General features: G+C 39.9%; 1 protein-coding gene across 2 annotated transcripts in view; it reads right to left on the bottom strand.

The window, feature by feature from the left end:
- mettl15 (methyltransferase 15, mitochondrial 12S rRNA N4-cytidine) overlaps positions 1-27,903 on the bottom strand; it is an 83,089-nt gene that overhangs the window by 13,589 nt on the left and 41,597 nt on the right. For both annotated transcript variants that reach the window (XM_057331466.1, XM_057331456.1), the window contains exons 3-4: positions 24,644-24,780; positions 1,639-1,830 (exon numbers count right to left, since the gene is read on the bottom strand). In XM_057331466.1, coding sequence (XP_057187449.1) covers positions 1,639-1,830; positions 24,644-24,780 — 329 coding nt within the window. The remainder of the gene's footprint in view (positions 1-1,638; positions 1,831-24,643; positions 24,781-27,903) is intronic.

Below are 27,903 nucleotides of genomic sequence, written 5' to 3'. Positions count from 1 at the left end.
GATTCACAATCTGTTAACAGATTACAAAAGGGACTGTCTTAAAAAGGTTGGCAATGTCTATTTAATACATATATTAAAAACACTTGGATTGGCTGCATTAATGGAGTTGCAAATGAAGGTCTGGGATTGGCATGTTCATCTAATCCAGCCAATCAAAAGCAAGAGATATATGTGACTCTGTTTCTCTATGTCAAGAGATATATGTGACTCAACCCAGCTACATTTTTTGCAATTTACGGATATCCACAAACAATTATCCAACATAATATAAAGAACATAATTTAAAAATATAACCTTGATATCTTTAATATTGATAATGCCATGTTAGAGATTGAAATCTATGTTTACAAAGGCAACGTCTGGTATTTTTGTGCAAAATTATATTAATTTCAGTATTTATCATATTATAAATGAGAATTGAGTACTTTATCTCATACAATCATTCATGATATTCATACAAAACACACATTACCTGTTTTTGGCTATGAGTATTTTGATGTTTCTCATAAACAGACTGCGACTTTAGCTTGAATTTCACACACAGGGTCACATATAAACTGCGGTTTACCTCACTAAAATCCTTCAGGAATCCCTTCTTTTATAAATTTATAAAATCTTTTTTATTTATAATTTTTTTTTAAATTTATAAATCCCCACCTTTATAAATTTAGGTTTGTTCATGCTTAAGGCCTCCATCATGGATAATTATAATAAAATGCAAACAGTAAAGCTTTTTAGATCATGTTTTACTGTCTTTGTGTACACAAATAAATGAATTGCATTGTATTATTACTGTAGAATACACAAAGTAAAACCCGTCCAGGACATTGTGACTGTAAGAAACACAACATCCCAATACCCTCTTAAAGAGACAGTTCACCAAAAATGAAAATTCGTTCATCATTTACTCCCGCTCGAGTTGTTCCAAATCTGTGTTTTTGTGTTCTGATGAACACAAAGAAAGATATTTGGAAAAATGCTTGTAACCAAACAGTTCTTGTCCACCATTGCCTACCATAGTAGGAAAGATTACAATGGTAGTCAAAAGTGCCCCATACCTGTTTGTTTTCCTACATTCTACAAAATCTCTGCTTTTGTGTTCAACAGAAGAAAACAATTATACAATCATTTTTCCTTCTATGGTAGTCAGTGGTGGCCAAGAACTGTTAGGTTTATTTCTCCTATAGACCGAGAGGGGCCCACTGTCACAGCGCTGTACAATACACTGGCCCTCAACTGCTCTGGCTCTCTTTCTCTTTGTCCATCGCCTAGCAAAATCGTTCTGTCCATTCAAACCACCATCTCTTACAGATACAACACGATATAACGTCCCGCAAACCCTGTCTATGAATCGCTTGGCTCTGCAGTGCTTAGTCATCTTCATATTGTATAAAGCAGTAATTAGGTTATGCCTTACACCTGTTCAGAATTAGTTTTTAACAGCTATAATACAGAGGCATGGAGACTCTGTAGATGTAATCAATATGTGGCTACACATCGAGTGAGGCAAGAATAATAACTGTGTCCACCAGTGTATATCTAAAGTGAATCAGGCATAATAGTACAAATGATGCTTGGAATAATAGAGATAATGAGACTTTTTGTATGAAAAGCAGTGAATTGATTTAATAATCAAACCTGTCTCCGTCCATCCTCATGTCTAGGGGTCCGTCTTTGCTGAGGGAGAAGCCTCTCTCTGCTGTGTCCATCTGCATGGAGGAGCAGCCAGCATCTAGAAGGGCAGCATCCACACGTCCTGGGCCTAAACCCAATGCTGGTAGCAGGTTATCCAGCTCACTGAACCTTCCTAGAACTGGCTTCACCTGGCCCCTAAAAAGAAAGAATAAAAAGAAAACAAAAACATGCTGTGTTGGTACTGTGGTTCAGTAAAATGGTTAATGAAAAAATAAAAGAATATTGATATTTAGGTAATTTCAGCATCATGGATGTGACATTTTTAGTCAAAAATTCTCAGAGAATGTATTTTTTAAAGGTGCCGTGTGTAATTTTTTGGAGGATCAATTGACAGAAATGCAATATAATATACATAACGCTTCATTATGTAAGTTCTTTATACACCTCTGAAGACAGTTGTTTTTATTACCTTAGAATGAGCTATTTCTATCTACATACACCGCGGGTCCCCTTGCATGGAATTCACCACACTGTAAAAACGCCAATCAATAAAATGTTCGAAGAGCAAAAAATATCTCAGTTGAACTAATATTATTGTTTGAACTTATTTGAGACGTGTTATATTAAGCCTGCAAACATATTTTTAAACATTAAATGAAGACTTATTTTCTAATTCAGTCAACATTCAGAGTGGCTAAAGTTGAACGGACTAATAAACCCAAATCCAGCCAATATATGATGATACAGCATTACGGAAGCGAAAGAGAAGTGGTTCCCACAACATTTTATATAAGATTTTATATATAAACTTAACCTGAATATAGCATGTCCTAATTTTGGTAATAAATGCATAAGAGCATCACAAATTTTAAATTCCATGATTCCATATGCAGAAGGATCTGACCGTTTATTTGATTCAATGCGATGTGCCTGCCTGGGTGACTTCGCGGAGGCAAGCTTTACCAAAGGGAACTGGCACTGAATAAATACAATTTTTTAACCAAATTCATCGACAAAAACATACAATGTATTCAATGTTATGTGTTTTGTTGTGTTTAGAAGTGAGACGTAGCAAGCATCTCGAGGGAAGGAGCTAAAACAAGTCAAGGGTAAGTAGTCTTTCACTTTGTTTAATTCATAAAACATGTCATTTTAAAAGTTGTATTATTGTAGTGTGTTTTAGGTTTAATTTTGGCGTGTTGTATTATATTTTATTATATATTTTCTTGTGTCCGAAGTGATGGCATGAAGTGAATACTGTCTTTCTCTCATGCTATGTAATTTTAAACTTTTTAAACTTACTGAAATCTACCAAACAGAGTTAAACACAGTAATGCAACGTTGGAACGCAAGCATGTTGAATGCGTATTGTGTGTGCAAACGTAATAACACCCATCTATGATAAAATCATGCGTTTTGAAACAGGATATTTCCAAATGGCGCTTTTTGGGAAGGGGTGAGTCATGTTTAGGGTCGGACCGTTATTTCACTCCGGTGTATGTTACAATGTGGAGTAAAATAATTGGTTGCAACAATTAACAAATATTTTAAATTATTTTAAAAGCATTTCGAGCTAAATTGTTATTTTCTTTCTACAACAGGTTGCCAAATGGTTCATTGAGGCACTACTTCTGGCACGTGACTGTTCTGTTTCATCTACAATGTCTCTGTATACTTGACTATATGCAAATTATTCAAAAATAAAGGCGATTATAAGTTCATTTGTCTTCTTTTTTTATGTGACGTGAAGTTATGATAATCAAATTATAAATCTTAGTTTAAATAACATAAAACACATAGAATTAATGCTAAAACTGAATTTGCTGTAGTTTTAAAAAAATACAGATTAAAACGTTTTAGTTGAGCAAACATACTTTTTAATGTTTGAGTCAAGTTTGGGCCAACAAAAAAATGACAATTCAAGTAACACTTTGGAGACAGAAATTGAGTGAACTTAAAATTTCTGTGAAACTAGCTACTAAATAATAATTAGTTGAAACAACTTGAAATTTTTTACAGTGCATGTTGTTTCTACAGTAGCCCTAAACGGACAAACTGCTCTACAGAACGCGTTAAATATGTAACCTCTTTCGGCAAAGAAAGGCCATAGAACAGCAAACCATTTGTCTGAATGTTTCCATAAAGAACCTTAAACATCCGAAGAACCTTTTTGTTTCACAAAAAAAGTCTGTGCTTTAGACTTGATAAGAATTCAGAGAACGCTAAGTCACATCATTTTGAGGAAAAAAATCAAGCAAAATAATGTTTCAAGTACCCTTTAAAGCCAAATAAGAATGTGTAATATTTTAGAAAAAAATTGCTTTTGGTCCTTGAACCTGGGATTTTCCATTCTTATATAACAGCCAAAAGTTGCCACACAAATCCACAATTTAAATTTTGCAGAGCTGAACAAACTGTGGGGCTGGTTACCTAGACACTAAGTTCTCAGTGGGTGGCCAAAGACTACTGCAGCTCATAAAAAGGAAAGAGAGATAGACCAAATAATACGCGTCCCACAGGGAAGGTAACAAAATATCATTTATTTATCACCTTGGAGACCATGAAGATGAGGGTTGTGTGTGAGAGAGAACGCTGTCACAGCCTAAATTTAATTGAAAAACAAACACACAAACCCTCAAACGCATGTGAACACACGAGAGAAAAACAACGCAGTGCAAAGGGCTCTGCAATTATTCTGTGGGGCACATTAACACGTCGACACACACGCGCGCGGTGTGTAGGGGAATATGAATGATAGAGTATGATCGTGATGAGCGTTACATTCGACTTGAAGTGGAGGTGTTGGGTTGACGTGAGTATTGAAGATGACTCTTTAATCCTCGATCATTCAGATGGACTCGTGGGTGTCAATGCGTAACTGCCTAGTTTTTTCTTTTTCATTAGTGCTTTAATCCACTTTCTTTCATCTGAAGGGACTTCACAGCTATGACTAACAACTGATCCGCACAATGTGGCTCCTGACAGAAATAACGACTGATGTATCCAGAAACACACATATATGGGCATTTCATCATGTTAAATACTAAGATTCTGCTCCTCGTCTCCACCTCAATTCCTCACAGATGAGACTCTGAGTGGAGAACATTAAATCCACCTCCAAGGTTATCAAAAGTATTCTTCCTCTCCTACTCGTGGCCGGCCAAGAGCTTTACCCGTAGGACCCCGGGGTGCCCGTGTCCACACACCCACGCCAGGCAGAAAGATCACGAGGTGAGGGAGCCACTCAGCTCCCGCCCCGCTGCAAGGGCTTCCCTCAGTTTTCTGCGCCATGAAAGGGGCTTTCTATCTCTCTGTCGCTCTTTCCCTCCCCCTCGTTCGCTCAGTACCTTCATTAAAATCTATAGTGAGGCATTTTCTTGCCCGCCCGCCCACACAAACACATACACTCCGCAAAAGCGGTATAACCCCGTTCCACCCACCCTGTCCATGGATTGGCGAGTTTGGAAGGAGACGTATAGAGCTTCTGAAAAGCAGAACGCTGCCTGCGTCGATACGCAGTCAATTTAGGGCCTCAAAGGTTTCTTGGTGGCTTTTAACAAAATATTATCATAAGTGGGTTTTCCAATATCTGATTAAAGCACTCGATATATGAATTAAAGTCCCTGTGAACCGTAAATTGCGATCATTTTTACTTCCGTATTCTGACACATTTCCGAGTGAAAAGGAATTTCAAAAGCGAAAATTAGTGGGCGTGGCTTGCGTTTTTCACTGTGAATTGATTGGATGTGTAAAAACAGCTGATGCATTTTTTGAAATGAAGCTGGCAGCAGACTGACAGTTGAAGGGGAGGAGTTAACGGATGCTCCGGCCAAGCCGTCTAGTTTACATCAGTTGAGATGGATAGTTATTTCAGGGCAGAAGTGCATTTTCAGATTTTAGTTAAAGTTTATGAGGGTACATGAATTTAAAAAGAAAACATTGATGAGCTATTTACCATAAACACTGCAATATTTCATGAAAAAATAAGAATAGTCATTTTTAATTTCACTGGGACTTATTTCTGCTTAATTTTCTTAATTTCTTTGACCAAATATTTTCATGTCATATTTTGTGTGAAATCAACCTTACATTTGCCATAAGCAACAACAACTTATTCTACAATAACAACCAACTTGAGCGCAAACAACTACAACTATTCTGACCACTCAAGCTAATTAAGCTTTGGCAAAGCAAGATTGTGACATGAAATATACAAAACACTTTCAGATATTCAGTTCTAGCAGGAAAATGTATTTTCTGAATACTGTATATAAACCAGCAGCGGGTGACTCTGCAACTTGGATTTTCATTACTGAATCTTCACAATATAGTCAAGATTCACATTGGTTCTGCTTGAGAGCGCTGATGTAGTCTCAGAAGAGGTTTGGGTTGGATGAAAGTGTGTTATATTTTGCTGACTATTATACTTAGCTTGGTGGGCATGTACATCATATTTTATTATAAGCTTGAGATAAAAACCATAGCTGTACGCTTGTTTTAAAGGGGTCTCTTCAAAAGAGGAAAACCAAATATACCTAAATCTGTGAATAAGATGAAGACCGGTAAACAATGTTTCATGTCTGTTACTCATTTCACAGAGTGAAAATGCAATGGCGACCTGACACTGTCTGATCAATAGGGGAGCAAAAACACTGATTAAATCCTGAACAGACCTTTCCCCGCTCTCCTTTTCTTTAAATGCCAAAGGTCTTGCATAGACACATAATAAAACAAAACTGTCCTAAATGTAAGGCCTTACTGCAAAATACCTTTCTTGAGCTTAACCCCAAATGAAGCTTCCAAACCAAGCCTAATTATTCAGGCATAAGCAAGAAGTAAAAGAGTAAAAAAGCAAGAAGTAAAAGAGCAAAAAAGCAACAAAAAAGGAAACAAGCAAAGTGCAAAAAAGGTTTCTGTTTCAGTTGCGCAAAGTCATGTGTCTGATGCAGCGAACACACATACTGACAAAATGTATACACTGAAACCATCTGCCAAATGAATAAATGTAAGTGTAGTTAGAAAAAAATAAAAATAACAACAATAATATCATGAAAAATGGCAATGGCAACATGACATGACATGACAGTACTGTACAGATAACACTGATAAACTGGGCAAGATCTACACATTGTTTGTGTGTCTTCACTACAGATAGTGAAATTGACAAGGGGCCTGTTTCAGAAAGGAGGTTTAGTGAAAAGTCTGAGTATATTAACCCTGAAATGAGGGAAACTCATTTCGTTTCAGAATTCCGTTTCAAACCCGAGAAAGCGAGGTAACTCAAGCCCGTTTCAAAAAGAGAGGTAACTAGTAACCATAGTAACTTACTCTGTGAACCTAACCTGGTCAGGAGCAGATTTCTTTCGAGTTTCTTTCGATCTCCTCCCCCTTTTTAAAGCGCAACTTTAAAAAGTGTAACTCATTCATTAATACAGTCATTCGTGGCACACATTTTGATCACACAGAGACCATCTCAGTGACTAAAATGTCCCTAATTCATAGGCATGTACTTTGATTTCAGAAGAGCAATTTAGGACCCGAGTGGAATTTTGTCATTTCCCTGTGCATTTTCATGAAAACTACCATTTTTCTTTACAGTGAATTAGATATATCAAAACATATCATCAATCCTTCAACATCAATCAATAACATCAGCCATCGTGGCCGTGTATTATATCAGAGCATATTCTTTCCCTTACATTTTCTCACAAATGGTAGTTTTCTATGGAGGATGAGAAATGACTTAATAAAGTGTAAACAAAGTGCATGAATAAAAAAATGTATTAATACAGACATAAATGCAGAAATGAAGTGATAAAGGTAATAAACAATTAATTTAAACGTACAGCCATTCCTACCCAAATCTGCTCCGAGCAGGGTTCAAACTGGTGATCAGTCTGACACCCTAACAAGTGTCCTATACACCATGACGTCTCACAGTCATCACTAGAGCACTGATGGGGAGTGAGAACATAAAAATTATTTTATTATTTCTGTTTTATTTCTGTTGTTTTATTCATTTATTCATTCATTTGCTGATTTTTTTTACATTTCTGTTTATTGGTACATTTATCTATTTATTAATTTAAATTTAAGTCATTTTCAGCAGATTAGTAAATCTCCTGTATGCAGAGCCGAAAGAGTGCCTCGCTCTCAAGCGCTTTATGCCACCATTATTGCTTTTTCTTCTGTGCCGTTGCCATGGTGAATCGTAATATCGGAGCTCCATTGATCATGGCTTGTCGTAGTCGTGGTGCATGCGCTTAACTCAAGCCTACCCAGAGTTGATGGAAATAACTCAAATCAGCTGTTCTGAAACCAAAAACTCAAAGTTTCACATCTCGGTGTAAATAAACTCAAGAGTTTTACCTAGTTTTTACCAAGAGTTTCACATTTTAACTCGGTGTTGGTTGAACCTCCTTATTGAAACGGGCCCCAGAGGACAGACTGTTGCGACACAGACTATCATGGCCGGTGTTCTATAATGTTAATGACACATCTATGCAGGCATTATGTCAAATGGTAATGTGTGGAATGACAATGATCTGATGCTTTGACAACTGACAACTAACACACATAAACACCCAAACGTATGTCACTTATCTCATGTGTCAATGAGATTGAGAACAATAACTTGTCAACATGCTCACCAATGTTACAGTGACCCTGACGCCTTGACCAAAGATGAGCTTCACTTGACCGATTCTTGAATTTTTAATTGACAGGTTTTTCTTTTAAGAAACAATATTTACACAATAATTGAGAATGTCAAAATGAAAATGAATCATTTTTGTGCTTTTCATTTGTCAATTATAGTAATTCCGTTTCCTGAGAGTTTCCTGAGAAACGTCTGGCTAAAGTTTCACTCTCGAGTCTGCTCTAATATAAAAAGCTGATCGTGCAGTTGAGAGAAAGTTTGCAGAATGGAAGGAGACATAATTCAGTGCATGACAATATGACAATAATGCCTAGCAACCCAGTCTGAGTGGGAGGTGCTATGTCAGAGTGTCATTAGGTGTGGAAAAGTGAGCGGTTTTCACAGTGCCTGATTTGTCAAGTGCCGCACGAAGGCAGGTTCAAACGTAATGAATGCAACACCAGAGACCGTGTAAAGCTCTACTACACTGCTTGAGAAAAATTGTTAAATTACAATTACTTAAAAGTTGGTGTGAGTGAAAAAAGTCTTTGCAGGGGTGGTTGAAGAGCTTACAGTATGATGCATATTTAGAGTAGCCTAATTAAAAAGGTTCATCATTGCAGATGTTCATCATAATAATCAAGTTAAAATTACAAAAATCCTACAAGTATGAGCCATGTTTAGAGTTGATAAACTGTAAATGCTCAAAGGAATGGTTCACCGTAAAACAATCAAACACAATCAGAGTTATATGAAATAAAATCCTGGCTCTTTCATGCGTTGTAATGCTATTGAACAGGGGGTCAATATTTTGAAGTTCCAAAAAACGAATTTATCCATCATAAAAGTAATCCATACAATTCTGCTGGGTCAGTAAATGTCTTCTGAAGCAAAATGATATGTAAGAGAAAACAAAAATGTTAAGCTTATTTAGCAGTTGTTACACTGTGTATTCATGTAAAAAAAGACAATAGAACAGGGGTATTTAATTAAAGTTCCAAGAGGTCCAGTCTTTATATTTGCTTCCAAACGGAGGTCCGGACAAAATGTTTTTGGAAAATAAATAAATATTAAATCAATTTAGCCCACCTGGATATATAAAAAATATATATGATCTTTTATCAGGCCATTTATTTTATATTTTGATATACACAGAATGTATTGTAGGCTCTGTGGCTAGGGGAAGGCCCTCTTAATAGATGTCTGATAATTAATATTTGTAAATAAATAACTACTGACAACATACAAACAACAAAAGTAACAATTAAAACGCTCTCATCATAAACAGAAAACAAATGTACTTACTAAATTAGCCTTTCCATACCATTCATACCAGAACTACTTCTAACTTTAAATAATTTCCCAATTAGAACGTTGTTCATTACAAAATGTGACTCTGCTTGTGAAAACCCAGCTAAAATCTTTTACTGTTTTCTACATAAAATCATACTACAGAATATTCTGTGAAAATATAACAACATCTTCAATATTGACTGAATAATGCCATTATAAAGATTGAAATCTTAGTGAAATTAATGCTTGAAATTAATATTTGATGCTTGTTATCTAATAATTAATTAGATTATGAGATTTTAGCCTGGGTTTTCACAGGGTCACAAATGTTTATATGCTGATCAATAATGCTAATGCTAAATGTAGATAAAAACGTTATGGTTCATAAAATATCACAAATCTGGTCGAAAGGTTGGAGACATAGCAAACAGTAAACAGATTGACAGATACAAATACTTGGAAATTGCTGGATTTTGTTTACTGTTGTGTATCCATTTACCGCCTCTGTGTGTCTGCACTATTTTTGTTAAAATAAGCACGTGTCTGCTGCTCTTCACGTCTTTGGCGGGAGAGAAAAAAAAAGAGTCATAAAAACAATATTAATGAATGTTATTATTACTTAAACTGCCCATACCTGCGGGAAGTAGGGGTGCTGTCGTCGGGCGAAAGAAAAATGTAAACATTGTCAAAAATAAATAAATAAAAATGTTTTATCAAAAAAGAACTAAAATGCATTGTATTAATTTGTCTATTCACTAATATTCATTATTACATTAAGCCACATGACGTCATGGCATTTGTTAGTGAAGGTCGAGAGTCACGAGCGGTCTTGTTGTCCAAAAGACGCAAAATGAATTTCAGACTTTTTGCACTGGACAGCTTGGACATTAATGCCCTCATGCGGGACTTCATCAGCATCAACACTGAAAGAGAAAGGCCACGTTTAAAGTTTTGCATGCAGGCCAGCAAGACAATAATATATTTATTTATTTGAGAATGTAGCTGAAAGGTGTACAGTTAGGCTCGATTCACATTTCGCTTCTAAAACCGCACGGAAAACGCGAGCTGCACTGCGTTCTCCTTTTTTCCAAAGCACCTGGACTTTGCGCTCTCCTGGCGTCTGTCGTCGCTAAGCAACCATGGGCCACGATAGCCGTTGAGACGAGGAGGTATAAACAAAGGATATATGGATTATATGCACTGAAAATACCTTGCAATAACTCTGCTATAATAATAACTCTATTTTAACATCTAAAATAACGAATATGCGTGCGGAAAAGACGCGAAAATGTGAATCGGGCCTTAGTATGTGTCGGGTTGATTTCTATGTGCTGTCGCCGTGCAGCTGTTGTATAATTACATGAATGGTTTGCCCATGGTTTATTACAGGTTGATGTTAAGATGCCGGCGCACATTGTAGTTTCGTACAGCAGATTGTGCTGTGACTATGGGTATAGGCTACATATAACATTTATTTATGTGTTTGTTTTGTATGCTGTATCTTAATCACACCGCGTCCCGTCACAGGTATTGGGCATCGGCGGACATGTAAATTCTGCATGCGCGAGCTGAAATTCAGAGTCTACTCCTGATGCAGGATGGGTCATTTGAACCATTTTTATTCTGTATTGTTTGAAAAACATTGAATGTTAATCAGTAAATACGCTCTTTTGCTCACTTTTGTAAATTCCGGTGTGACGAGATCTGCGCGAGTGCGCAGCGCGAGACAGACCGTGAGAAATACGGAGATGCTCAACAGTGCTCAGCGAAAGATTCAAATGAAAACATATTTTGTAGACATGGTCAGAGGGGGCCCATGCAGCGCTGACTGGAATTAAATTCTAGAATAAGACAGACTGTTTCGCATTTTGATTTCATTTTGTTCGCGTCAGTGGGTTTATTTCATTATTTGATCAGAGTTAATGCAAATACAAATGATGCAGAAATTTCCCACATTATTAAAGCTATTTGCGGGGATTATATAAATTATGCGCAACCCCGCATTAAAATTCAAACCCTGCACCGCGGCTATGCTACTGCCTGTGTTTTATAAGAAAATAGGCATGTAAAATAACATGACATCTCAGAGTTTACTGCTTTTTAATAAATTGATAGTTCTATGAACTCTTAAAGGAACAGTTCACCCAAAAATGAAAATTCTGTCATCATTTACTCACCCTTGAGTTGTTCCAAATCTGTATAAATGTCTTTGTTCTGATGAACATAGAGAAACATATTTGGAATAATGCTTGTAACCAAACAGTTCTTGGCCGCCAATGACCATTGTTTCCTGATGTCATGAAAAACATTTTTGGCTGAATGGTTCCATAAAGAACCTTTAACATCTGTTCCCTTTCTGTCGGTCTCTCGACGCTGTGTCGAGCCGACAGATGGGGTTCGTCCTTGAGAAACTATCAGCTTCTGACTAGTTTAGAAAAGGCCAATGAAATTGGCAAATGAAATTTGCATGCCGGACTCCGCCCCCGGATATCCGGGTATAAAAGGGAGACGGTGTGCTGCATTCATTCACCTTTTGTTCTTCGGAGCCTTCGCTCATCACTAGAATCTTTGAGATTACCAATCTCTACTACACTGCTGGATCTTATGACATGGTGCAGCGGACTGTCCCTTCCTGCAGCGACTTCCACTGGGCGTCTCGGTGGTTCCAGAGGTGTTCGAGATTTCTAAAAGAGCTCATTTCTCCAGCGTGGCATGTCCCGCTGTTCTCGTGGGTGCAGTACCCTCATCGAAGAAGGGGATGGACACGATGTCTGCCTCAAGTGTCTGGGTCTCCAGCACGCTGAGGCAGCCTTCGTTGACACATCTTGCCCGCACTGCGGGTGGATGGCGATCCAGACGTTGCAGTCACAGGTGGCTGTCTTCTTCCGAGAACCAGCCACCACCTCGCTTGCTTCCCGGGCCGTGACGACAGTGGCTAAGGCCCGACCGTCCGCCAAGGCGAGTAGCGAGGGTGATATGGGCGCTATTGGAGCGTAAATCCGTCAGCCAAGCGCTCGCAGACCGTTCGCACCCCGTCTCGCTCATCTGACCATTCCCAAAAAGGCGGTTGCACACCGTCTGGATCCTCAGTCACGCATTCGGAAACGGTGCGTGATGATGATGAGATGTCGATCGCAGCATCGGAGGGCAATCTGCTGGCATCCGATCCCGATGATTCCTTGCAGCTCGAGCTCAGGAAGAAGTGGATATCGAGATGTCAACCATGCTTGCCCGGGCCGCCGTCAGTATTGGGCTGCAAATGCACCGCACTGCCTCTTCCCCAACACTCGCGGCTGGACACGTGGTACCTAGGCTCTGAGCGCGACTCCAAGCCGCGCCCAACCCCGGTTCCATTCTTCCCGGAAGTGCATGAGGAACCGAGTAAGACCTGGAACGCCCCTTTTTCGGCTCGTTCACATCAAACCAGTTCTGCCGCCCTTACTTCCCTCGATGGTGGGGCAGCTAGAGACTATGTTGACGTGCCCCAGGTGGAGCGTGCGGTCGCGGTGCACCTGTGTCCGCAGACAGCGGCCACCTGGAGAACTCGACCTAGACTCCCGTCCAAGGCGTGTAGGACTTCGGCATCTCAGGTGTCGAAGGCCTACGCTGCTGCGGGCCAAGCTGCCTCCTCTCTCCACGCCATGGCCATCCTGCAGGTCCACCAGGCCAAGGCGTTGAAAGAGTTCCACGAGGGTAAGACTGACCCAGGGTTGATGCAGGAACTCCGCACTGCCGCCGACCTCACAAGGTCGACCGCGCGGGTCCTCGTGGTCCAGGAGAGGCATCTCTGGCTCAACCTGGCGCAGATGAGTGACGCTCGACACACCCATCGCGCAGGGTGGGCTGTTCAGCGACACTGTTGAGGACGTTTCACAACAGTTCTCGACAGTGAAGAAGCAGACGGAGGCAATCAGCCATATCCTACCCCGCCGTGACTCGGCCGCCTACAGGCCTTCGAGATCCCGTGCGGCGTCTGCTCCCCAGCAGCCCCGCCCCTCTCCGACGTCAGCTCCGGCTCCGGTGCCTCCTAACCAGGCGGCCCCCCGGAAGAGGACGTCGAAGAGGAGACTGCCTCGGTCGATCGCTGGTCGGTCGATCCGGGACGGTTCCTGCCCCTCAACATCAGCTAGGTCCCTCTGGGGGCCTAGCGCCCACTTTGCTCGCCCGACGCCCCCTCCTGTGGAGTCAGCAGGTGATCCACTCCCTGCGAGCCACACATTTCCCAGGCGACCTGAACCAGACAGCCGACGCGCTCTCTCGTCAGTTGACGCCTTGCGGAGAGTGGCGACTCCACCCCCGCGCAGTCCAGCTCATTTGGGTGCAGTTCGGGCAGGCTCAGGTAGACCGGTTCGCCTCCATGGACACCACCCATTGCCCGCTTTGGTACTCCCTGACCGAGGCTCCCCTCGGCATGGATGCTCTAGCGCACAGCTGGCCGCAGGACAAGTGGAAGTACGCCTTCCCCCCAATGAGCCTCATTGTACAGATCCTGTGCAAGGTCAGGGAAGAGGAGCATCAAGTGTTACTAGTGGCGCCGTACTGGCCCAACCGGACTTGGTTCTCGGAGCTAGTTCTCTTGACGACAACTCCCCCTGGCCGATTCCCCTGACGGAGGACCTGCTCTCTCATGGGAAAGGCACGCTATGGCATCCCAGGCCAGACCTCTGGAACCTCCATGTCTGGCCCCTGGACGGGACACAACGTCGAGAGACCAACAGAAAGGGAACGTCTTGGTTACGGATGTAACCTCAGTTCCCTGATGGCGGGAACGAGACGTTGTGTCCTTTATGCCACAATGCGTGCCGCCCGCTGCAGCAGTCATGAGAGGCTCTCAGGCTCCTCAGCCCAAAGGTGAATGAATGCAGCATTTTATACCCAGATATCCGGGGGCGGAGTCCGGCATGCAAATTTCTTTCGCCAATTTCATTGGAATTTTCTAAACTAGTCAGAAGCTGATAGGTTCTCAAAGATGAACCCCATCTGTCAGTTCGACACAACGTCTCGTTCCCTCCATCAGGGAACTGAGGTTACATCCGTAACCAAGACGTTTCACAAATTAAGTGAAAAAAGTTATCTAGATCATAATAAATAGAAATGGTTCTTTGGAGAGCCAAAATGGTTATTCTATAGCATCATCGCTGTGAAAATACCTGTTGATGCACCCTTTTTAAGAGTAAGTCTATATTACATGCATGTTTTAGCATACTCATTCATCATGCTTACGTGGCACAAGATCGCCCAGAATGATGTGATTTAAAATCTGCTATTCTGAGCTGTGACATCAAGCAGCAGGCATGGGGAAAAAAACAGTTTCATACTTTTAAAAGCCATCTAAAAATAACTTAATATCTACTATAAAATAGTGGCTAAAGTAACTGGGTCATGGTAACCTTAACATGTTCCGAGAAATAAGGGCACAATAACGTAAGAGAAAAAATTCTCAAATGCGATCTATTTTTGCAGTTGTTGTCATTTTTCCAGTCTGCTTGAGCCGTGATCATTGCTGCTTGTGATTATACATATTTAATAAATCAAATTATTTATTAAACATCAGTGTCGTATCAAATCAAAGTTTTCACAGCTTTACTTCACATGCTTTTGTAACCCCATAGAACTATAGTCCTATGAGTAATCAGAAAATAACATTTTTTTTCACCATCTGTATAAGCATTGTGTATTAGTCTCTAATTCAGAGATCATGTTTAATTTCATTTAATACTGTTACTGGTGGGCTGGTTGGTGGCAAATAGGGCACCCCTCTGTTATAAAATCGTTTTAAAGGTTTTAATTACTTTATATCTAACATAACATAATTTTCATGTCAAATTCTTAAATGTAAATCTAAGATACTGTTTAATGCAGCTCACAGGGCCATGAATCCATGAATGGTACAGTATACCTGCAAGGCATCATCTTAGTTTAGCATAAACATTTTGCCAGAGATCTCAACGTCAGACATGAAATAACTTGCATCTAAATGCAGTTTGAAAAAGCACGAACAGTTTGTCCCTTCACACGTCCCGTAGTTCGGTTGTTTTAACTTTGTTTATTAGTTAGCAGAATGTTTTTATTTTTTATTTACATGGATGGATTTAACAGTGTTTGCATATTATTTAGAAGAACCGCTTATGGTCACAGAACGGGAAATATTGGAAATAAACTCTATATTAACGTTACCTGTTTTTATTCAGAGTTGTCTCCAGAACACAACACTTTTCACAACACGTTTTTGTAAAAGCAAAGAAAGTGTAACAACAACAACAGCTAGTAGACTCTACTGCATCTACTTGTCGATGAAACGATATGTCGTTCAGTTAGCGGACACAGGGGCATCATGAACCCATTTTTTTAAAGGGGCACAGTGTGCACAACACAGAAACATGTCCTGTACGTACAAATACATATTTAAAGCAATATTATAGAGAATATCTCTTAAGCGTATTCAAAAGATCGCACAAATCATTGCAAGAATTACATTACAACACTATCTGTTTCCGTGAGCCGAGCTCCCGACCGCGCGCAGACGCTGATTACATTATTTGGCCCGATTCACATTTCGCGTCTAAAACCGTGCGGAAAACACGAGTCGCGCCTCTTTCTCTCTTCAAATGACCTGAATCTCCAAAAGAGGGTGAGGGTGCAGCTCATAAATGATATAGTGTCTTCCTATAGAATTGTGCAACTGATTAATAGATGCCCAACTCGTCATTTGGAGGTTACGTGCAAAACTGACTGTTCAAAAATCTGAGGGGGCACATGCCTCCCTCTGTTTGAATGGGCATGACGCCTCTGCGGACAGACTGTGAGGAGCGAGCGTTAAATCGAAAACGCTGAGTGGAATATGCGGACCTTAAAGGATTCATCGGATGAGCACTTTCAACAAGTTGGTATGATTTATTAGGGTCTTCATGAAATGTCTGGAACATATTTTACTTAAAAACACTCAATGGCTGTGTAAACAAAACCCTTTTTGCCTCATCAAAATTAGCTATGCTCACAGCAACCCGTGTTGGTACATGTCTCTTTAACTGATAATGAGTTACAGCGCACCCCATCCCCCTTCCGTCCGGCTTGTCAACACAACACACATGTAGTACTGCCATGGCAATGGTTTAGCTAAATTATGTTTCCTGAACTCCTCTGCGGTTAGTTTCGTTTTAAATGTCTCAAATCATTCGTCCGGAGACTAAAAAATCTGTTACAGCAAACAGCGCATCCTAATGCACTCACGTTGTGTGTGTATGCTTGCCTGCACACCTGCAGATCTCAGCAGAATTATGTGGATTTTAGTGCTCGTCATTGACAAGTTATAACGTTACACACACAACGTGAGAGCATAACTAGTATGCTGTGACAGATTTTTCAGCCTAAAACCGAAGGATTTGAGACGTTTAAACCAAAACTAACCGCAGTGTTCGCCCCTGTTCATTAGCAAAACAAACAGCTTGCCGCAGCTGAACATATTAACACACATAATGTATTAACATACATACAGCTAAACTCCAAGTGCCCATTTGCCAAATAACATATAAATATAGAGTAAGTTTAACACTGGCTTTGAATGTTCTATTTAGCCCGTAACTGACTTAGCTCCCTTCACTATCATATGCTAACGTTATCCTCCTATATATATACGGTACATTTACGTCAATTCAGACTGTTGATAAATATTACTTACATCGGCAGCTTTGTCTCGTTCAGTTGGTCTCAATCCCTCTTGAGGAACAACTTTGAAGCTAAACCTGCTCGTACTGTCCCAGGTTGATAAAGCACTCCGGCTTGAAGTGATTCGCGCAAACAAGCAGGTTTTTATTTATGGTTTCTGAGGGATTTCCACTAAAAATAAAATAAATCCACTCCTGTCTCTTCCGAGGTTAGGACTCTGTGCAGCGACTACATTGCATGTTGTCCACGAACTTTAGCCATGGCATCACGTACACCGCTGTCTAGTGTTGTCACGATACCAAATTTCGGTACCAGTCGGAACTAAATGTGACGATACTTGCATTTCCCGCTATCATTTTGAGCGCTGTTGAGCAAATTATGAAAGACCTCTGATTGGCTATTGTGTTTCTAAGGTCATCGGATATGTCTTCTAATGGCTCCTTATCGAGCGCTTACACAGATACACACGGAAGCGTTTGAAAGTCTATCAAAGTAAAAATCAAATGCTTCCGTGTGTATCTGTGTAAGCGCTCGGTAGAGAGTGCAATGCAATGATCATTTCATGCGCTTCCGGGTTTGCTTGCGCAAGCGCTCGGTAAGGAGCCATTCAAAGACATATCCGATTACCTTAGAAACACAATAGCCAATCAGAGGTCTTTCATAATTTGCTCAACAGCGCTCAAAATGATAGCGGGAAATGCAAGTATTGTCACATTTAGTACCGACTGGTACCGAAATTTGGTATTGTGACAACACTACCGCTGTCGCTTGTGAAAACAACAATGGCGGCAGCGCCATGGGTGGAATTGTGTAGATTAAGGGGCGGTAATATTATAATAAGATCCTGCTTTTACGTCACAATAGGAGCGAAATCTGAATGGCTCGATTTCTCACATGCTTGCAGGGAAAGGCTCATCAAAATAAACTTACTGGGATCTTGTTTTTCACGTTTTCTGGGTTGCTAGATGCACCGGGGACCCGATTATACAACTTAAACACAGAAAATTTAGGATTTTCATCCGATGACTCCTTTAAGCGGTTTAATAAGAGAAAGTTTTTCGCGGGGATGTGAATCCTCTCTACTCCACTTCAGCTATCGTTCTAGTTCGCCTACCAAAGGGAGCCAGCCTGTGAGGGCAAATGGGCAGTGGCTCAAGACACAGAGCCACCCCGTGAATGCGTTCCGGTTCCCGTCCCCGTTGATCCGGGAATTTCAAAGGAGAAATAACTGAAATATGGGAGTTTCATGGGAGAAATAACTAAACGGGAGTGTTGACAGGTATGAGATATACACATATGAAAAACGTGGTGTGTACAATCAAGTTGCTGTATGTTATGTGATTGGATGCTTCATGGCTTAAATCTGCCTCCAAGGTGGGTCTGTCAAGAGAGACGGAGATGATGAGAGACACGAGAAGTTTGTCGTGGGTGAATAACTTGCAATATGTAAGCAAAACATGATTTTATTTCTATTTAAAACTAGTATATTTGTTATTGGACTTTGAAGATAAAGTTAGCTCAAGATAAGGGTTAACAGTTTGTTCCCTTGGCGTTGTACCAAGGCGTTTGGGACATTGCTGCCTTTACACGAGATGGCTCACGCCTTTCATTTTATGGATTGAGGTGCGTGTTTAAACTTAAAATTGTACACATTCGCTGCTGTTTGTATTCTGCCATGGTTCGATTCTCCGTGGGACGTTGGAGACTGTAAAAAGCACGTTTGAATCCCGAATGGTGAGCAAGTCTTCAAGCTACGAGGGACAGAGCTATAGACATCACCGGATAGATCACCCAGCCGCCGGAAGCGTTGGGTGTTCCTACGGCTACGAGGGACGATCGGTGCTTCCCGGTAGGATCATATTACAAGCGATTAAATGGATTGCTGTTGATTAAAGAGCCCAGGTACCGTGTTTTCATTTCATTTGTTTGCTCTCGCGAGCGAAGCGGCCAGTTTAAGTTTCAAAGGCCTCTACGTACTCCAGCAATGACACAGGCCTGCATCGGTGGGTTATGCGAGTACTGTTGAGTGTGTGAGTGCTGGGCCCACTTGGTTTAATATTGAGTTTCATTTAAATATTCTCAAGTTTCATGTTTATATTGGTTACTATTATACAGTGAGAAGACCAGTGTAACAGTGTATTTTATAATTTCCTATTGGGACAATTTAGGGTCTAAATATTCTGTCTGAATCTGGTACTGTGCTCTTAACTCCGTCTTCCGCTCTTAACACTTTTTAAAGTGTAATATTTCAGTGCTTTATAAGCACACAACTTTAAACTATTCTTTTATTTAATTCTTTTATTTCTGGTTTGTTTATATATTTTCATTATTCTTCAACTAAATACCGTTAAAAGTCATACTTACAACTGTTTTTTCATTTACGTTTCCTAACTTCATATTAGTGGTATACGAGTAGGACATTTTTTGTAGTTGAGGGACAAGATAACTGAACACAATGCCCACCCTAAGTTGGGTAACACACTCCAAATAGGGTAGGGGGCGCTACACTTTATTAGAGCTCTGTCAAGCCTAATTACACGAATTCAATCAGCTGAGTGAAAGAAGTGCAGTAGGACTGTGAGCTAGTTAAAGCTGCTTCAGCATATTCATTACCCCTGCCTACACACACTAATGCTCTCTCTCCCCTCTCTCTCTCTCTCTCGCTCTCTCTCTCTCTCTATCTCTGTTATTCAGCACTCTTACTCTCTTCTCTTTTGCCTGCTAAAGCACTGTGGGGGTTTCCTAAGCTTCTCTTTGGCTCTGCTACCCACAGAATGATTTGAGAATATGCAAAAGACTTGCATAACAATTTTAAATTATTAACATCTTTATGTAGTTTAAACAGAGCACTGGAGATAGCAAAGTCTTATGTAAGGTGTTATATTATTAAAAAAAGACAAGTTTCATGTGTGTGTAGATACGTGTGAGCAAGCGTGCATGCCCCATGTCTTTGTAATTGCTAAGAAACCGATCTATTTATAGTTTACCAACCCACAATCCTGACATCATCCAAACTTAAAAGGGTACAGCAAAAAAATATAAGTTAACTGGCACGCTCTGTTTCATAACAATAGAGGTGGCCTCGGTTTGACTTCAAACCAAAAAATTATTTAACGAAAAACGATCTGATGAAATTGTATAATTGTATACTTGTGCCAGGGATATGCCGACTCTAAGCGCTCTGGTATTTCGGTAGGACAGGTGAAGTGTCTGTTTTTGTGCAAACATGAAAGCTGACTTAAAAGAAGCTATAAAATAAAGCAAAAGCTACCGATAAACACTTTTCCAGCACTTCATCCCAGAACAAGCTGTAAATGACAGGCATTGATGCTGAACAGCCCAAAATTCCCTATTACATAGTATGACATAGTAGACCAATGTCAAAATTCCTCCATTGGACATAACGCAAAAACAAGGAAACAGAAAACAAGGAAAAGAAAAGCCAGCTGGCCTTTTACAACATATTTGCAATTTCTGAAATTTTTCCAGTTTTAACCTGTTTGCAACTCATGCTTAAACTGAGCCCTAACCAGGCACAACATGACAAAAGTTTCTGTCCACACTGATAGTGAAAAAGCTGCTCAATGTAGCAAAAATACAGCCAATTAGAACAGTGTGTGGGTGATGTGATGTGACGAACATTACGACGCTCGTCACCTTAACAGACGGTTAGAACAAAACTCTGGAAGTGATACCTTTGATCGTCAGACACTTTATTCAGTCGTGTCTCATTAGGACATGACAAAGTCACCTTTAACTTGTTACTTTCATTCTTTGCCCATTTTTTTCTGTCTGGACGTTTCTGACACAAAAGTGCCTGTTCTACATTTAGCTTCTTAGCATTCTAAGATACACATTAATTTTCATGATAAACGCATATTAACGTTGTAATTGGTCAAAATAATCAAAGACCTAATTCAGTCATAATTCTCAAGACACACAAGTTTAGGGGGCTTTCACACTAACACTTTTGGTGAGCTCCTGGGTTCAAATGACATTAAACTGTTTATTTGGAAGATGAGAGTGTTGATTTTCTGAACTTGTGTACACACTGTGAACCATATACTGTATATAAAGAGATTATGTATTTTTGTATGCAAACCCCAGAAGTGAGTTAGCATTTTAGCATTTCCGGTTCCATCCCCCCAAAGTCAATTGGTTTTTTGAATGGGTTTTTGGTGAATTGTCTGAATCTTTGGTTAATCTATGGTTGACGAAACCTCTAAATATTTTCATGTTTTAATCTGACAATAAAACAAGCCGTTCGTGATTTTTTTAAAGCCTTATTGTGTTTTAAAAACGGCGGTTGCTAATAAATTGCTAAAAGTGTCTACATGCTTTGGCGGTGACGTTACACATCATCGCACATATAAATCTCACAAAAAATGCAACATGGGCACCAATCTCTAAAAATGTGGAAGGGGATTCATTCACGGAGTAATTACTTACCAGGGAACAGGTTTTTAATAAAGTTAAAAAAAATTGTAGGAGGCTTGGTGGTGGTGGCGTTGATATCAAGCGACCGTGACCATAGTGTAGTCTGTTTATAGCATCATGTTAACTTTTTACTACTGCCGTATTTAGGCTTCAAAAGTAACAAATGTTGTGTTCATTTGTAAAGATTGTCTTGATAGACAGAACGTGTAAACATCAAAAACTCTTGTTAATCACAGATCTTATTTTTTCACTCTTACAGAAGTCTATGGGAAAATTGCATAGACTTTTGATCGAGGGAACCAGTGTGGCACTTACTTCCAGGTTGGCCTACAAATATACGTCATCTCTGCGATATTGTATTGCATTTAGCTATACTTTTGTTTTTCAAAATAAAAATTAGAGTGATATGAAGACCACTGTCCATTTTGACGCCTTCCCCATTCGGAATCTAGCATGGGGACACGGTACAGCTTGATGATGCAAGAATACCACAGTTCAGACCAAAATAACAATGTGAACCGAGTTCAGAGGTGGAAGAGGGACTCAAACTCGAGCTTGCACCAGCCAAACCAAACTATTTCATGTTGGCACAATCACACCTAAACCTGACCTATGACCTCCTTGTATCTACGAGTCACTGATATCATGATTCATGTTAAGACTAATTTCTTTTCCTTTTGCTAAATCTATTGATGATGCATGTAAAACCCACTAGTTAGATTAAAAACAGCACATTTGTCTGAAAAACAGAAGCTGTTCTTATGCTGAGACTATCCCTTAGAGATTAGAGCAGTAACAAGTGGAGAGGAAGAGAATCCACTGTGACCTGACGTTCACAAACAAATGAAGCCTGAAATATTCCCCAGTACCTTGCTGCCTGACCTCCTCCTGTATGTACGTCACTGAGGTTTAAGACAAGATGTCAAGACAAGTTGATCGACTGCTTTCAACAGAGGCGCAGAGATGAAAATGTACAGAAAAAAATAAAAAACACACAGAGTGTCAAGGTCCAAAACCTCAGAAGAATGCATGCTTGAATTGGTAAACCAAGGCAACCTGGCTTCAAAAAACAGAAGACAGATACAGCCATCTAAACAAATATGTTTCTTTTTTTCCACATTTAAATGTAGCATGTGTTTGTGGTTGTTGTCTTTTTGAAACACTCATTTTAGGGGAAATTTCATTTCTGCAGATAGCAACATAATCTCTCGAGATTCATGATCTCTGGTATGCAAAAAGACTGAAGTATAAAACACATTCTCATACCATACTTTATCTTGTTTTTATTAATTTACATAATAAGTGACAAGTAGATACTGAGGCAACAGACGGTACTGAAATCATCAATGACGTGGTTTCCTTGGAGCATGACTGTAATTCTGTGTGTGCGTGTGTAATTAAGACTGTTTAAGACAACAGACGCCAATGTCTTAGCACCTTGCCATTTCTATAATTTCCCAAGAAACTTAGAAAAGCCTTAGGACAAACATTTGATGAGAACTGCGAAAAAATGAGGAGCTGAAGAGGAGCGGAGAGGAGAGCTTTGCGTGGGCTGCCTGCTCCTCTTACACAGGCATCCTATAATATCAGCTAATTGCATGATTTCTCTAGCTTCTCCAGCCTCTCATCCTGAGTGGGAGTCAAAGGGCTTATTGGCTAGTATATAGCTGCTGATAGAATAGCTTGTCCTTATTCTCTCTCTCTCTCTCTCTCTCTCTCTCTCTCTCTCTCTCTCTCTCTCTCTCTCTCATTCCTGTCTCCTACGTTCGTTTCTGTAGCAGCAGTCCCTCTGAGACAGGTTTCCCCGGAATCCACGTGAAGAGGTATTTCTACCCACGCTGCAGAGTCAGGAACATCTCATTTCGAGCTTGCTTCCGCGCAGCCTCGTGCACACACATGAACACGCCCGCCCGCAATGCCCTCTTGCCTTCTCCTCTGTTTCTCTTTTATTAAACACTATCTCTCTCCCTCTCTCTCGCTCATCCTACACTCTCTCACGCAGGAATCAGGGGAACCTGCGTGGGCAGCAGCGTCTCTCCCTGTCGTTGAAGCCTTAGGCCCCGTTGACAAATGAGACGCCGGGGCCTTTCGGCTGAGTGTGGGTGAGAGCGGGATTCAGTATCTGCTTAGGAGATTCTCTCACACAAACGCAAACTACAGCGCCCGTGACCAGCACCCACATGATCCTAACAAGGATGCAGCAGGTAAACAGGTCAGAGGTAGGATTTAAAAGTAAAATGAAAATGATGTCAATGTTTACACTCCCTAATGGCATTTCTGAACCGTGTAAATTGACAAAAGGTGAACTTTTGAAGAATAATGAAGAATGATTATAGACGGTTTCAAAGCAAAGACACAAACAAACGTTACTGCGCATGCACGCTTTTGTGGCCCAAACTTAACTTCCGCTACACAAGAATACAAAGAAAAGTCCCTGCAGATTATTTCTGAAAACAAGCAAAATAAATAAGTAAATGAAGTAGTTAAAAGTCTTTTTTTTAAAGTCTAGCCAGTATTATTTTGAGTTACCAGCAGAAGAACCGTTGCTTGGCTAAACTAAAATGCGACAAAGTTACACGCCAGATTCAAAAAACTGTTTATTTAATAAAATTAATATACAATTAAATTCAACAAATTGTTTATTTAATACAATTATTATACAATAAAATATTAATATGAATTAAAAGTAATATACATTAAATATAATATAAATAGTTTTTAGTAATTTAGTATTAGTAATTATTAGCCACTAGCCAGACCGATAAATATACACAGACTGGAAGTTAACTTCGGACCAGGCATGCGTGTCCGATGAAACCGTCTAAATGGAAAAGAGTGACAAGGATATTGCTCTAAATGTTTATGTTTTGTTATTTGCGTTTGAGATGACAAAATGGTTAGTAAATTATTTTTGGTCATGATGTATTCTCCCATTATGAATGTGGTACAATGCAGTCAGTCGAAGGGTAAACTCACGGGAATTCTTGAGCTAAATGCTGAGCAAGTTGGAAGGCCAAGGGGTCACGATCTACAGCCACCACTGTTACACCCGGCACTGATTGCAGAATGGCCTTCGAATGACCTCCCGCCCCAAAGGTCAAGTCCAGGACCACCTGTTGAAAACCATAAGGAAACAAGGCAGAAAATGTTGAAGTGAAAAGAGCTATTATACAGACAAGAAAAAAATAAATATAAAAGATTATAGATTACAGATTAAAGAAAATAAACATATATATTTTTAAAGTACTGTATAAGGATGTTAGCCATGTTAGTCAGTGTGCTATCGTGATAGATCATTGAAAATAGTACGGAACATGAAACCACCGCGCACAACGGTAGCCACTACATTTCAAAAAGGTTAGAAAACACATTTGCGCATTTTCGCTCGCTCTCATCCGTACAGACAAACACGCTCAAACTGGAGACACTCTTCTGTGTTCTCAATCAAAAGTCAATGCATGAGTCATCGTCTCTCCTGTTGAAAGCATCTCAGTGGGTTCTTAGAGACACAGTGCCAGCTACACCTCGGGTCCATTTCCCAAAGCCACCCACCCACCCGAACGTCATACCCTCAACAATACAGATCCATCCTCAACAGAGCTGACATTAAATATCTACATTTAAACTGCCTCAGTCTCCAAAATAATGATTCGGTCACATCCTTGACTCATTGTTCTCATAAACAAGTGCCAAGGAGAATCTGTTGGGGTCAAGCTGTTTGTTTTGCTTGTCTGTTTTTTCTTTCGTTTTTCACCTGAAGTGCCAATCAATTATTTGTCGGGAAAAATCAAACTCATTCATCTATTCTCTCACTCTGGTCGCAAAAGCCTAGAGCTTCAACTCTGAAAGAAAAATGTGAAAACATGCCCATGTTTTGCATGGTTCATTATGGTTTCTCTAATTTATGACCTTACATAATGAAGCGTTATGTTTACAGTAGCCCTAAACGCAAAAACTTAAATGTGACCAGTCTTAAGTAGCATGGGAACATTTTTAGTAATCGGCAAAAATACATGGTACGGGTAAAAATTTACGATTTTTCTTTTTGCCAAAAATCATTAGGATATTAAGTAAAGATCATGTTCCATGAAGATATTTTATAAATTTCCTACTGTACATGTATAAAAACTTTATTTTTGTGAGTGGATGGCCTGCTACAGTGCCTCAGATTAACAACTTCAAAGGCGATTTTCTCAATATTTAGATTTTTTTGCACCCTCAGATTCCAGCTTTGTAAATAGTTGTTGTTCCGCCAGATAGTGTCCTATCCTAACAAACCATATATCAATCGAAAGCTTATTTCTTCAGCTTTCAGATAATGTAAAAATCTCATTTTCGAAAAATTGACCCTTAAGACTGGTTTTGTCATCCAGGGTCACAAATACGTTTCGCAAATACGTTATGTAATGTGACGACATCTTAGCCCTGTGTCGGCCACCGTAGTGTTTCGAAATGCTGGGGTGGAATTCCCCAGCAATTTGCCACCTTACCACTAGATGCCGCTAAATTTCATACATTGGTCCTTTAAAATGTGCATTACTATGCTTCAAATGAATCATATTAGAAACACTGTCTGTATTGCATAAAACACAAAAATCCTTGTTGGCAGCACTTGTATGCATTGTAGCAAACAGGGATTTTTGCTCCCTCTTCATTCCACTACATGTTGATTAACTTGAGACACATAGAACATGCGCTGAGGCAAGGACAATAGGCCAACAGTTCCACTCCACCGCTGGGTGAAGACAGAGTAATTAGTGACTTCTAATGGATACGTGTCATTGGTGTTAGCTGCGGAAAACACATTGGTGAGAGCAAGAGGCAGGATGGCAAGTTAGAATGTCACAAGGCATTATTTTCATCTTGTGCCAAGAACGAGGCTTTCTGTTTTGCGCTGTTCTGCTAGTCGCCCCCTCTTTGCCATCTTCAACTTTGAGGGTTCCCAAATTGTTGTTAAATGCATATAAAAGGACATATCTTTTAAACACTTTTTTCTTTTGGTAGCTGAATGATTTAGAAATGGACTGGCTGTGGATGGATGTATTGTGTTATGCACCATTCCCTCCAGTGTGTGAGGTCACAGCCTGTAAGTAATGATGCTCTATCATGCTTTCTGCTCCATTTGTCCATAGCAACCACAAAATCTTCATCCTTCATGCTCTTCTGTCGCGAAAACCCACAAATTAACTTATGGTTTGAGAAGAATTGGATACTATAAGAAAACTGAATTATAGAATCAAATAATTTCAAATGTAATAAATGAATCTTGTTTAACGGCAGCTGTTTAGCTGATTCAAGGTACAACTTTATATTATTAAGTACAAGTGTCTTTGATTTTTACATGTAAATGGCTACACGTCTATTAAACAATGACAAAGAAATACATTATTTTTAAAACTTGTAGTGTTTCAATTGTGCTTTATAATAACACATTATAAAATTATAATAAAGGCCAACTTAATTATGAATATTAGTAATATTATGTATGTATGAATAATATAACTCAAAATTGAGTCATGAAGACATTGTTTGCATTTTTTTTTATTTTAAGTTCTCACGTCTGGTGTCTTCAATGTTTATGATCTGTGTCTGCTATCTTCATTCATGTTTGTCATCTGCGCTCCACAAATAAACCATCAGTCAGTAAAAATGAAGAATTTTTAAAATTTTTACTCATGTATCACTGGATAGATGAACATGCGCAACTACATGTACATTTTATTAGCTATCTTACAGACAAAAATATTAAAAGTCTTAGATCTACGTAAAAGAACAGCATTTCAGTTTTGTTTTGTTTTGCTCTAAAAGCATCAGGAAAAAGCTCCGGCGTGTTAAAATTGACCTCCTCCACGCCTAAACACTGGAACAGAGAGGGGGTTTATGGGGTTGTATAGGCTTGGAGTTAAAAAGCCAGAAGCATGCGGATCGATAAAGACGTAGACGGAGGGGTGCGAGCGTGCATGAGCAAAACAGGAGGTCATCAATGGTGGAGAGGCTGCGTCTCCCACTCCCATCTGAAAAGCAGGTAGCGCAAAAGAGAGGAAGGACAGGACGACACAATGAGTCACAACAACCAGCATCAGTCCGCCCGGTGTGCCATTCAATACTGAGAGACGCAAACACAGAGTGAGAGTGAAAACATGCAGAAGATTACAAAAATTAACAGATACGCTAGGTCGACCTTTCCTGAAAGGGCCTCTGTAAAAAATCCAACTTGCAAAATGTTCTCCCTACAA

This window comes from Triplophysa rosa, linkage group LG1 (assembly GCF_024868665.1).
Source record: "Triplophysa rosa linkage group LG1, Trosa_1v2, whole genome shotgun sequence".
NCBI lineage: Eukaryota > Metazoa > Chordata > Actinopteri > Cypriniformes > Nemacheilidae > Triplophysa > Triplophysa rosa.
This window is presented reverse-complemented; position numbering and strand designations above follow the sequence as displayed.